This window comes from Urocampus carinirostris, chromosome 1 (assembly GCF_059441175.1).
Source record: "Urocampus carinirostris isolate Australia breed hairy pipefish chromosome 1, RoL_Ucar_1.0, whole genome shotgun sequence".
NCBI lineage: Eukaryota > Metazoa > Chordata > Actinopteri > Syngnathiformes > Syngnathidae > Urocampus > Urocampus carinirostris.
Window position 1 is genome coordinate 47,222,270 of NC_142349.1, and position 13,240 is coordinate 47,235,509.

Below are 13,240 nucleotides of genomic sequence, written 5' to 3' on the forward strand. Positions count from 1 at the left end.
TCCTCTTTTGCTGTTTTACAGTGCCTTGCAAAAGTATTGCCCCTTCCAAAAATGTTTGACATATAGCCATATTTAGGCTTCAAACTCATAGATGAAAACCTCAAAATATTTCTGAAGAATCAATAACATGTGAGACACAAGGTTTAATGGTTATTGTATGTTCACAGCATTTTTCAGATCTTTCCAAAATTGCTCAAAAGGATTGAGGTCTGGACTTTGGCTTGGTCATTCTACCACCTTTATATTGTTCATTTTAAACCATTCCAGTGTAGAGTTTGCTTTATGTTTAGGGTTGTTATTTTCAGGTTTCTTTTTCTGCCAGAATCACCTTGTATTTGGTTCTATCCTTCTTCCCATCAACTCTAACAGTCTTCCCTGTCCCTGCTGAAGAAAAGCAATCCCAGAGCACGATGCTGCGACCACCAAGTTTGACAGTTGGGATGGTGTTTTCAGGATGATGTGTAGTGTTTTTCTTACACCAAACGTAACGCTTTAGCTTCAACCCAAAATGTATAACACTGGTCTTATTTGAACAGAGCACCTTGTTCCACATCTTATTTGTGTCTCCCATGTGGCTTGTTGCAAATGCCAAATGGGCCTGTTTATGGTATTCTTTCCGAAAGGACTTCTTGCCACTCTCCCATAAAAGGCAGATTTATGCAGAGTATGACTAATATTTTTACCACACCTGCTTTCCAGTTGTAAACACAATATAACATGTTGAAATAATTGGGTTCCACTTCACAATTGTGTATCACATGTTGTTTATTCTTCAGAAATAGTTTTTTTTTTAAGCTTTAAGATTGAAGCCTGAAATGTGGCAAAATGACACAAAAACATTTTAAATGAGTGCATATGTGTGTATGTAGGGGGAGTATGTGAAGAGAGAGCTGATGTGTTGCAGGCATGCCAAAGTAAAAGAAGGGGTTGGGATTGGGGGTGTGAGGGGTAGCTGAGAAAAGAGCAGCTGGGTAATCGCCTTTCTGGCCGGAAAACATCGATCTGAACCTCTGAAGTGAGGCAGAAGGAGTGTGGGACTGAGAAGAGGGAATGGACAGGGAGCCTCTGGAAAGTTTTACGGAAATGCAGTGTGACTGTTAATTTTGTCCTCTAGCATCTACCCTTGAAAATGTTGAAATAGTTGCTATAAATGAGAATACATTTTTTACTGTCTCAACTTAATTGACTTCACATAAAGTTGGGCTGACTTTTAGGAATAACTCTTACTCTAAATCAACTTATCCAGGATCTTGTCATTGGTATTTGTGACACCGACAGTCTCGTGAAATAAACAGGTAGTCCATGTGAAAATACTCTCCGGGAAATTAAACTGCTAGTATTTTCCCTCGCCAACAGTGTTAGGACAAAGGGTGAGTGATACTTGAAATTATGGCCTTGATCCGATCAAAGTCAAGACAAGTATTGATCGATACCGATCAGATACCGATACTGATTCAGGACGCTGACCACTGACCACCTTCACCTGAACACCACCAAGACCAGGGAGATGGTGGTGGACTTCAGGAGAACTAAAACTCACCCGGTTCCTGTAACTATCAAAGGAGAATGTGTAGAATTTGTCCAGACTTACAAATACCTGGGTGTGCAGCTGGACAATAAACTGGACTGGACTGCCAACACAGAAGTCAAGTCAAGTCAAGTCATTTTTATTTGTATAGCCCTTAATCACAAATACTCTCAAAGGGCTTCACAAGTTATTACATATAAGAAGTTTAGGTTATTCGTATGCTATAGAGTAGAAGTGAGTTCTAAGCTTAGATTTAAACATTTCCACTTAGGTTGCAGATCGGATCTCAGGGGGAAGAGCATTCCACAACACCGGTGCCCGGATGGAGAACGCTCTCGAACCAGCGGAACACTTCTTGGCTCTTGGGATCACCAGGAGACCGGCGCTCTCGGAACGAAGGCTTCGGGCCGGAACATAGGGGGAAATCAGATCTGAAAGATATGAGGGGGAAAGTCCATGTATGATTTTGTATAGTAATAGGAGAACCTTAAAATCACATCTTAGACTAACTGGGAGCCAATGCAGGTTAGCCAAAATTGGGGTGATGTGATCGTAATTTTTTGTCCTAGTTAAAAGCCTCGCTGCAGCATTTTGTACCAGCTGAAGACTCTTGAGTCTGGTCATCAGAAGACCGGAAAGTAGTGCATTACAGTAGTCGAGACGGGAGGTAACAAACGCGTGAATTATGATTTCCGCATCCGACTGAGAAAGTATAGGACGAATTTTAGCAATGTTACGGAGATGGAAGAAGCGGTTCTAGTAATTTTCTTCACATGTGTTTGAAAGGACAGATCGGGGTCAAAAACGACACCTAAATTTTTAAGTGAGTCGCTCTGTGTGATGTGGCAATTGTCGATGTTCACAGCGGTTTTAGAGAATGAAATGAAAATGAAATAAAATGAAATTATCTGCATTTATATAGCGCTTTCCAAGTCAATGACTTCCCAAAGCGCTTTACAATGTGCTCCACATTTCCCAATAGCGGCCTTGCAGCCATGTAAGGCGCTAACCTGCTTATTGGGGGTATTAGGGGTTCAGTGTCTTACCCAAGGACACTTCGACATGTAACAAGGACAAGCCGGGATTCGTACTGGGATCCCTTGATCCTGAGACGAGCGCTCTACCTCCTGAGCTACTGCCCCAAGTCACGGGACTCAGATGGACCAATAACTAACATTTTCAGTCTTTTCAGAGTTAAGACGCAGGAAATTGAGTGACATCCACTCTTTTATCTCAATGTGGCAGGCCTCCAAATTTCCACAGTTTAGTGTGGCAGATTCCTCCATCGGGTGATAGAGTTGAGTGTCATCTGCGTAGCAATGGAAACTGATATTATACTTGAGAATAATATCACCTAGTGGAAGCATATAGATGCTGAAGAGAAGGGGGCCAAGCACTGAACCCTGCGGAACACCACAGGTAACACTAAAGGGCTCAGATGTCAATTCGCCATATTTAACGCAGTGTGTCCTATCTGAGAGGTAGGATCTGAACCATAAGAGGACGTTTCCTGACAGACGATTCCAATTTTCCAACCGTTCTAGCAAGATATTATGGTCCACTGTGTCAAATGCAGCACTAAGGTCCAGCAGCAGCAAAAGTGATGATGCGCCAGAGTCCATTGCCCGTAGGAGATCATTGGTTACCTTAATCAGAGATGTCTCAGTAGAGTGGTTAGCCCTGAATCCTGATTGCATTGATTCAAAGAGATTGTTCTCAGACATGAAATCATTCAGCTGCTGTGCCACTACTTTTTTAAGTATTTTAGAAAGAAACGGTAGGTTTGACACGGGTCTATAATTACATAAGTTTTCTGGATCAAGGTTGGGTCGTTTCAATGTGGGTTTAATGACGGCGGACTTAAAAGCCGCTGCAACTACACCTGAGGAGAGTGATATGTTTAAAATATTTAGAACTGAAGGTGCTAGAACGCCAAAGAGACCTTTAATAAATGAACCTGGAAGCGGGTCGAACTGGCAAGTCGTCGGTTTGGCCGTATTCACCATCTGTTTAAGATTATCGAGTGGCAGTTCACTAAAACGGGACAAAATCCCTGGACAGCCACCATGTCGTGCATCTATTTGAGTGCTTTAGTATGTGTTGAATTAATACTGTCTTTAGCGATTTCTTCCTGTATGCTTTGGATCTTCTTAGTAAAGAAGACCATTATGTCGTGGGCAGAATGAGTGGAGCTATCTGGGATAGTCTGTTGCCTTGTAAGCGATGCTACAGTGTCGAAAAGGACCTTGGGATTGTTCTTTTGTGACGCAATCTCCTTTGAATGGTAGGCTGATTTTGCAGAGGCCAGGGCCGCTTTATACTTCAACAAACTATCACACCAGATTTGATGGAAAACTTCAAGCTTGGTAGCACGCCATTTTCTTTCAGATTTCCTGCATTCTCGTTTAAGGGATCTAGTTTCATCATTAAACCAAGGCGTGTGTTTTTTAGGTCGTGATTTAAGCCGGATGGGCGCTACTGAATCCAGGGCACTAGCCAGGGTAGCATTGAATTAATTTATGAGTGATTCGATAGAGCCTATGTAGGAAGGAAAGGACGCAACTGCTCCTGGAAGAATATCGGAGAGCTCAGAAACTGTGCCCGTGCTTATATTGCGTCCATTGAATCCTTCAGTTTTTTTGGTACTACATTTAGCTAGCACCTCAAATGTAACTAAATAATGATGCGAGATAACTGTAGTACACGATAGCACCGCCATGTCTGAGGGTTGAAACTCCTCGAGTCAGAACCAAGTTGAGCGTGTTTCCATCTTTATGGGTTGGCAAATCAACCAGTTGATTAAAACCAAGTGCATCAATTATAGACTGAAACGCAACAGAGAGTGAACTGAGTGGGGAGTTCATAAGAATGTTAAAGTCCCCCATAATTATAATTTTGTCTGCATAGGTTAGTAGTTCAGACAAAAGTTCAGCAAATTCGTCTAAGAAAGTTGTGTATGGTCCTGGTGCGCGATAGATAGTTATTACATAAATTGACAATGGAGAGGACCTCATAACAAGAGCCTCGAACGACTTGTGGTTATTGGAGGTACGAGGAGTAAATTTGAGCGTTTTTTCAGAAATGAGCGTGACACCGCCACCCTTTTTCAAAGAACGTGCTACATGGCTGTTAACGTAGTCTGGTGGCGAAGCATTATTTAGTGGTAAAAACTCGTCCGGGCGTAACCAAGTCTCACAGAGACCGAAACAGTTAAGTTTATAATTGCGAATAATATTATCTACAAGTAAAGCTTTAGGAGCAGGGGATCTAACATTCAAAAGACCAAATTTTAGCTTTGAATCATTTAACTTAGCTGTAGTCTTTGTAGAGATCGTCACAAGATGTCGTCGTTCGTGTGCGTTGGGCTTCAGGCGTCGGTAGACTCGCAGAATCGATGAAGAAATGATGGTTGGATTAGACAGATCTTCAACATCTGCAAAAAAGCTCCTGCAAATGTTCTATGAGACTGTTGTGGCTAGCGCCCTCTTCTATGCAGCAGCGTACTGGGGAGGCAGCGCCAAGAAGTAGAATGCCTCTCGTCTTAATAAGCTGGTGAGGAAAGCGGGCTCTGTTGTGGGACAGAGCTGACAGATCTATCCATCTATCTATCCATCTATCTATCTATCTATCTATCATGATCAGTGAATAATTGAACCCATCCCTCGTGAGTTAGTTCAAATTTACCATCAGCATAGCACAAAGTTCTATGTTCTGTTTTTTATTAAATAACTACAATGCAAACATTAACAGGATAAGAAATAAATATAAATATTTATATTAAAACTCTTTCAAAACCAAAGTCAAGAGAGTATTCCAACAAAAGCCCTAATGCAAGGGAAATACGAATACTGCATTAATTATGTCCAAAAGTCAACTAAAATACCTTTCATTGCACAACATTTATGAAAATAGAGTAATGCAAATAAAACGTAACCACAACAGGAAAGAAAATCTTCACCAATATTATTCTAGTGATAGCGCACATGTAATTGCCAACCCTTAACATTAAAAAGCGGTGGGTTTGATTGTGTACTCTTTATTTACCCACCAAACACAATCCCTCTCCAATATATGAAAAAAACAAACATGTGCAAACTTTTGCCAAAACAGAATTCTTATATAATCGTTGACGTGTGTTATTCATGCAAAGAGACTAAGTTTCGCTTCAAAATAAAGCGGCCGTAGACCGAAATACATTTCTACATCAATAAATTATGGAATGGTTAATCTTTTTGATAAAATTAAAGACATGCAATAAAGGAATCCAATTTTTGATGTCATTTTATTTTGAGGCCTGGAAAAACACAACATCAAAGGTGCATAATGTGGCACGACCGAAAAAGCCAGTAGACCCAAATGCGTCGCGTTTCACACAACGTTATATTGGAGAATCGAGGAAGTCAGGCGTGGGGAAACAGACAACAGCAATTCGGTGTGCGCTGGGCACGAAGCAGGAAGCCCTCCCGAATAAAGCAAGGTGGGAGAGCGGAAGCAGGTCGGGCAGCCGGGATGGGAGAACGGAGCGTGGTCGGAGGGCTGAAGCAAGTCGGGCAGCCGGGATGGGAGAACGGAGCATAGTCGGGTGAGAGCAATCATGTCGTAATGTGCCCCTGATCTGGGCAACAAAAAAAGTGCAATTAAACACTACATCAAAAGTAAAATAGCAACCTTTTGAAAAGGTATGTCAATGAAATGGTATTAATACAGTTTCGGTTTGATTTGACTGAAACACAGGGATCCAGGTTTATTTGATTTCGTATAATATTCCCATATTTTCGGTTGTCACCCAAAAAAAACAAAGACGATATTTTTTGTTTTCTCGGGGTTTGAATCACTATGATTTATAATATTGTTTTGTGTAATAATCAGTTGAAACCTGGTCATCCCTTTTGATTTATATTCTACTTCAATTATTTTATATTTTACTTTTTATTTTATTTTTTGTTAGCCTAGTCATCCTGGAAAGGGGGATTACCTCATGTGTGGTCCCTTCTTAATGTTTTTTCATTTTCCTTATGCTGAGGTTTCTGAGTTTTTCCTTGCCCTCATGTAGGTTATAGATTAGGGGATGGTGTAATAATAGTCTGTGGTTTGCAATAGTATGTGGTCTGTGCAGCCCTCTGAGACTCCTTGTGATTAAGGGCTATACAAACAAACATGACTTGAATTGACTCTGGAGTTATTTGTCTCGTTTTACCTTTGGGGTCCATGGCGATTACACAAACATACCGGTTTGCTAGCCGCGTGGCTCCTTTTAAAGGGGAGTGGCATGGCCCGCACAACCCTTCTCACAAGGGACACGGGGTAGGAGAGAAGAAGAGAAGAAAACATGTAAAGGAGGAATGTGTGTACTTACTTAAGTAACGGGTTTATTGTAGCCTAATGTAGTGGAGTACAGTTTATCTTTCACAATTCTACTTAAGTAGAACTAAAAATAATATTAATAGGCACTAAATAATAGACACTGTCCTTTTGAGCAGGGAAAGATCAACTCCACCCCAGGCAGCAATTAACAGAAAGTCTGTTGCTAACAACTCACTAAGGCAGTGTTTTTCAACCAGAATACTGGTGCACACTTGTGTACTGCGTGACCTTGACTAGTGTGCCGCAGACATTGCCCAATTTTATATTTGCAAAAGAACAAGCCATTGTTTTGTATCTTTGCTTTCTTCTAGCCAATGCCGGAGAGACTATTCAAGAAGAACGAGAGATTTCCAGAAGGGTCCATGTCAACGTCGGTTTCAGGCTGGCTGGATGACAAAATAATTTTAACATGTATCTGTCACTTTCACTATTTAACCTAACTCATGCATTCATTTTATAGTCAGCTATTTGGCAACATTTAGCGCAAAACCCTAACATCGTAGTAGATGAGGTCTGTTTTACCATCTGGGGGAATTCCCTAATTTGAAGTGGGTTGCGCCCACCACCACTCTTTTCTGTAGCGGTAAAATTAACACAGAACAGCACGAATGATATGAGTGGGGTACGATGGAGGGCAGAAAGGTGAAGGACCATAGGTGGAGCCCAAAAGCAGGAAAGGGAAAAAAACATGGATGTGTGTTGTGTTACGTGTTTGCAGAATTTACCTTTACCATGTAGCCCCTCTCACTCAAATAACCCCATAGTGAATTACGTCTCTGTTGAAAAGAGGCTCTTACGGCTAGGTCACTAAAAAGAGCTGTCTCTTTCAGCAAACAAAAGCTTCTTTAGATTGTTTCTGTCGCTTTCATCCATGTATCAACAGTTAAAATGCAACGTTATGCACAGAAGTACTTTTGGGGGACAAAAAATAAATAAACAACAGAAGAAAACAAATAATAGCAAAAAGAGAGCAATAGAATAAGCAGGAAAAAAGGAAGAAAAAAAGAAGTAAGTGGCTCAAAGAATCAAATGGATACAAGGGAAATGAGAAAAGGGAAGGAAAATATGGAAAAATTAAGAAAAAGAGGAAAAATGCTAGAAAAAAAACGGAAAAAAACTTGGCAAATATGAAACAAAAGAAGAAAAAAAGAAAACAGAAATGAAAAACAACAAACAAAAGATCTCACAATAGAACCTCCTCACAGTCATTGGGCTGGCAGGTAAGTTCCTGTTGACACTTTTCCCTACTCAGGTTGCGTGTGAGCGGAGCTTCTCTGCTTTAAAATGGGTGAAAACTAAGGTTAAGAAGCTCACTATCTCTATATGTGACTTGACTTGACTGAATTTTCTTCCCAATAAAAATGCATCATGAGAGCTCGCTGGTGTTCCATTCATTCAAATTCCTCCTAAATAGCTAAGTGGGCCGGCTTTGGGTAGAAAACTCCCAAGCTGAAAGAGGGGCCCACTCTGGCCCTACTTCCAGCTATTAGCCAAGCAACTCTAACATGCAGTCATATCACTATGCGGCAGCATATTCCTTTTTTTCTCTTTTTATATACTAATTATCTTCTCATGAAGTAGTACATGGAAAATATTGAATAGCTTATTTTGGTTGATGAAGCTGTTTAACATTGAACTGCAAAAATTACAGAAATTAGATCAAGTTAAAATCTCGTTAATTTCGTTAAGTTTAGTTCACACAAGCCTTTTATTTTACGGGAAAAGGGGAGTCATGCATGTTGGGCATCAGTCAGGCGTAAAATAATAGGAAGCCAGAGGCCGACGAGATCAATACCAATAGCCCGAGTCAATATCGGACAGATGGGGTCGATACCGGACAGGACTGAACGGACAGGATTGATAATGAAACAGGATATCAAAATAAAACAGGAGAAACTAGACGGGAAAGAAAACTAGAAAGAATGATAAACAGGACAGAAACTGACAGGAACAAAACTCGAAACCGATATTAAACAGGACGAAAATAAACGTGAACAATACCGGACAGGAAATGCTAACAGGAAACAGGACCGAGTCAAAACCCACATCTTGCGGGGCAGAGGTTGTTTGACGGACTGACAAACGAAGAGTGAGAGCACTGATCTTAAATAGACGGAAAGCCAGTCTGTCAATGAGCCGCAGCTGGTGCCACACGAGCGGAGCCAATTGGGCACCATGGCAACCGTGACAAATATAAGAATTAAAAAAAACATGAAACTGAAACATGGAATTCATTTCGAAACATTTTTGATGGACGTTGTGCCCTTGAGTGAAAAAAGGATCCTTGGGCCCCCAAAACATACCTCATGGGATAAGTCCTTTGGAACCATTTATTTATTTGTTTTTTTATATATTCATTTGACTTGTTATGGATCATTTTTTTATATCACACAAAGTCCGTGACTGGACAAATAGCCTTTTAGACTTGAATCTGTCACAAAAGCAAATGATTTAATGCCATTGCCACAAAGTTTGTTTTTCAACACAATTATATAAAGCGATACCTTTACGATCTAATACTAAAAATCTCGGAACAGAATCGTGTTTCCCAAGTGATTTAGGATCCAGTATAAGTATTGTCACGCTCATCTCCGAAGACAGTATGATGCTTTACACTGAAAACAACGGCAACCAGATTGTGAAAACGCTGCAAGAGGCTTCCCCTGCTAGTGGTAACCATGAAACCAGTACTATCTGTTTCATATGGGTGGTGCAAACCCCTACTCCAAGAATAAATAGCCTGGAAAGAAATGGTTAACCAAGTGGTTAAGTGATCTGTGAACCATGAACTCTGAAATACTTAAGCATGGATGATTGATAGTCAGCATGATTATGAACAAATATATAGGTGAATAAATATTTTCCTTTTAATAACATTATTGGACGATAAAATGAAAGGATGTTAGGGTTCCCTCACAATATCCTGGTCACAACAAGTCTGCAATCAACAATGTGGTGTTGAAATGTGTCTGCTGGTGCTGCAGTCAGGTAATGTTTGTCCTAACAGCCTTTGACACGTTCCCTTTGTCCTATGACTGATCCGCATTCACATTCAAATTGTCTCTGCTGCCAAATGGGCCTTTCATAACGAGTATCCCAGTCATGCGTAATGAATACTCCGCAATAAACTTTAGTCAAACAAGAGGTTTACTTCCACTTCTCATAGGCGTAGAAGCAGATTTCTAACGTTGTTACCGTAATTACATCGAGCGGGACAAATGATGCAAACATATCCCTTTCCCCAACTTCACAAGACTTTAAAAGAAAAAATATCTTGCCTATGTATTGTAGTTGGAGGAATAGAGAACGAGGTATTGCACAGATTGAATCAAGGAAGCAAGGTTTTGGGTGCTCTGAGGAGAGCGATGAGCAACAAGAGTATGAGTATGGATGTTAAGAGGGGACTGTATGAGAGTGTGATTGTGTCGACTGTGTTGTATCGTGCAGAGACTTAGATCCTGAATACAGATTTGAGAAGGAAATTAAATGTTTTTGAGATGAAGTGTTTGAGGAGTATGTTAGGAGTGACAAGATTTGATAGATTGTGAAATTAAATTGTGAGAGACTGAACTGGAGTAGTAGTGGAACTGAGCAAGCGTGTGGATAAGAGAGTACTCGGTTGGTTTGGACACATGGTGAGGATGGATGAGGAGCGAATGTTAAAGAGGATCTACAGAGCAATAGTAAATGGAAGGGGACCAAGAGGAAGGCCACAATTGATGTGGATGGACGGTGTATATGAGTGCACTGCAGGAAAGAGGTCTAAATATAGTGATATGATTGAGTGGAGAGGTGTTTTGAAAGGATAGTGGGATGTTTAGACATGTTCTAGGGCAGGGGTAGAGAACCTATGGATCGGGAGCCATATATGGCTCTTTTCATGAGTACATATGGCTCCGAAATAAAATGTAACTATTGCACATCTCCCTGAGGCGTTCCAAAGTCAAGTGATTCCATCTCGATTTTGGTCCATATAGAGCTGAAGCAACTTAACGCAGAAGTTCGAAAAGAAACCATTTAAACTGATAAATAAAAACGCTGGCAAATGACTTTGATAGGGTGAGCAGTACAGGTGGGCGGATCCCTGCACACAGCGCAAAGCACTTCCTTCTCTCTCTCTCGCTCAGTGCAGTCTACACCGAAAGTGAATATGACGATATGCTTATCGTTTGCAGTAATTTGTGACATTTTTACAAAAGAACTTTGCATGCTCATTATTTTGAAACCGTTATTAAGGACAAATTTAATAAATGCCCCAACACTCTTGACTTAAGGTGAAAGACAAATTGTAAATGGCATATTTGGGACACAGGATTTGGCATTATTATCATTTCATACATTTGATTAAATCATCAAATGACACACAGTGAAATAAAATGTGCTGAAGAATTAGCTTTTGTCTAGAGAGCGTGTTTGGCAGTTTTTTCAATTTTGTCTGAAAATATATGATGTGGCTCTCTCAATTCCTTTTCCAAACAGGTTTTTGCTTTTATGGCTCTATGGGTCAAAAAGGTTCCTGACCCCTCTTCTAGGGGATGGGTAGGGCACCTGTATGATGCGGCTGGGGTAAACCAGTGAAAGCTGTCGGGCCCTGTTGTTGAACATAAGAGTGTGTTGCGTCACCCTGACCCGAGTGACATGGCTGCTTTCTTGTGTCCCGTTACATCTGGAGGGATGAAAGAATGAGAAACTTGGGTGCCGAGATGCTTAACTTGTTTGGGCATTTGGGTTGGCCATGGTCCAAAAAATTTTGTGTGTGTTTTTTGCTCCTTTTTCCCTTTTTATTTTCATTTTATTTTGTATGTGCTTGTCTTGCTGTCGGTCACCCCTCTCGAGGGATATGACCAGGGTAGATAGATAGATAGTTGTATTGAAACGTTTATTTTCACATTCTATGTCTCTACTCTTGTATTTTGCTAAATGTTGCAGCTAAAAGTCATTGCACTATTTGCATTACTGATGCTCATATAACTTATGCTAGCATTAAAGCACTTCCTTGCAAATATTACCTATCCTGAACATTTTATTTCATTATATGTTTTTGTTACATGTTTAGCCAGGAGTACAAATCTTGTTGTAAACAATGTTCACTGCGTCGTTATCAAGGACAATAAAAACAATTGTAATCGTAATACATATGCATTGTTTTCATTACTTTTAAATCAATGTAATGTCAATCATGGTGATTATTAGTTTGCAAATTGTGTTAATACATTATCTCATTACATGGATCCCTTTACTGCAAGGGTCGTTGGGTTACACTTTTTGTGGTGTTTCTTGGGCAAGTAGAGACTATTGACGGCCATTCCTCTTCGGACGTTTTTTTGGGGGTAGGGGTTCCCTCTCCTGACATGAAACAGGTTACCAGGAGCAGGAGAAGCCTCCTAATCTGACTCAGATACAGCTCATTCATCATCTGGTCGCTGTTGTTTTCCGGTGTGAAGAGTCATCAGGGATAAGACTGGATCTTGGCTTTAACAGGCGTGTGACAATACGGAACTTAGATCCTACATCACTAAGAAAAAGATCATCCAGGAATTTTGAGTAGGCCTGTTTTGTTAATATCCCCTCTGTACAACATGCGTTGCATCACTTGTGGCTTCCTTGAAAAGCAAACATTGTGGCTATTGTTTTACGTCCTTTGATTTCCATCCATTATCCATTATCTGCACCGCTCATCCTCAGTAGGGTCGCAGGGGTGCTGGAGCCCATCCCAGCTATCTTCGGGCAGTGGGCAGGGGACACCCTGAACTAGTTGCCAGGCAGTCGCAGGGCACACAGAGATAGACAGCTCACGTGCTCATTCATACCTAGGGACAATTTGGAGAGGCCAATTAACCTGAAATGCATGCTTTTGGAGTGTGGAAGGAAAACGGAGTGTCCGGAGGAAACCCACAAAAGCATGGGGAGAACATGCAAACTCCACACAGAAAGGTTCAAATTCAGAACTCTGCCGCACACGCACTAACCACTGCGCCGCCGTGCTGCCGTCCTTTGATTTGTGACATATTAAATGCTCAAATTCCCTTTGTTTGGTAAATGACTTTCTATATTTAAGTTTTTATGTATCTAAATGAATAAATAACTAGATGGATAAAAAAATGAAAAGTTTAAGAATTATGTTTGTGCATTTAACCATTAGTATACATTTTTAAATTTACAATTGTCTTTACTGTCATTGATAACATGGTGACAAGATTAGATATGACAGACCAGAGAGAAAATGTAATAAAGACTTAAAAGAAAAAAAATAAGATTAAAAGAATGTCAGGATTATTGGGAAAACATATTTACTAGAGGCGTGTTCAGGAGAGTGATCAGACATGTAGTCTCTTGATAATCGCTTGC

At 40.5% G+C, this 13,240-nt stretch overlaps 1 protein-coding gene across 1 annotated transcript; it reads right to left on the reverse strand.

Moving 5' to 3' along the window:
- Window positions 1-4,191: 4,191 nt before the first annotated feature.
- On the reverse strand, window positions 4,192-5,418 carry LOC148374937 (uncharacterized). Its single transcript, XM_088344191.1, has 2 exons — window positions 5,412-5,418; window positions 4,192-4,910 (listed from the first exon to the last, which is right to left on the reverse strand). Exons 1-2 carry the CDS (start codon window positions 5,416-5,418, stop codon window positions 4,192-4,194), a joined length of 726 nt encoding a protein of 241 aa, XP_088200317.1.
- Window positions 5,419-13,240: the final 7,822 nt, after the last annotated feature.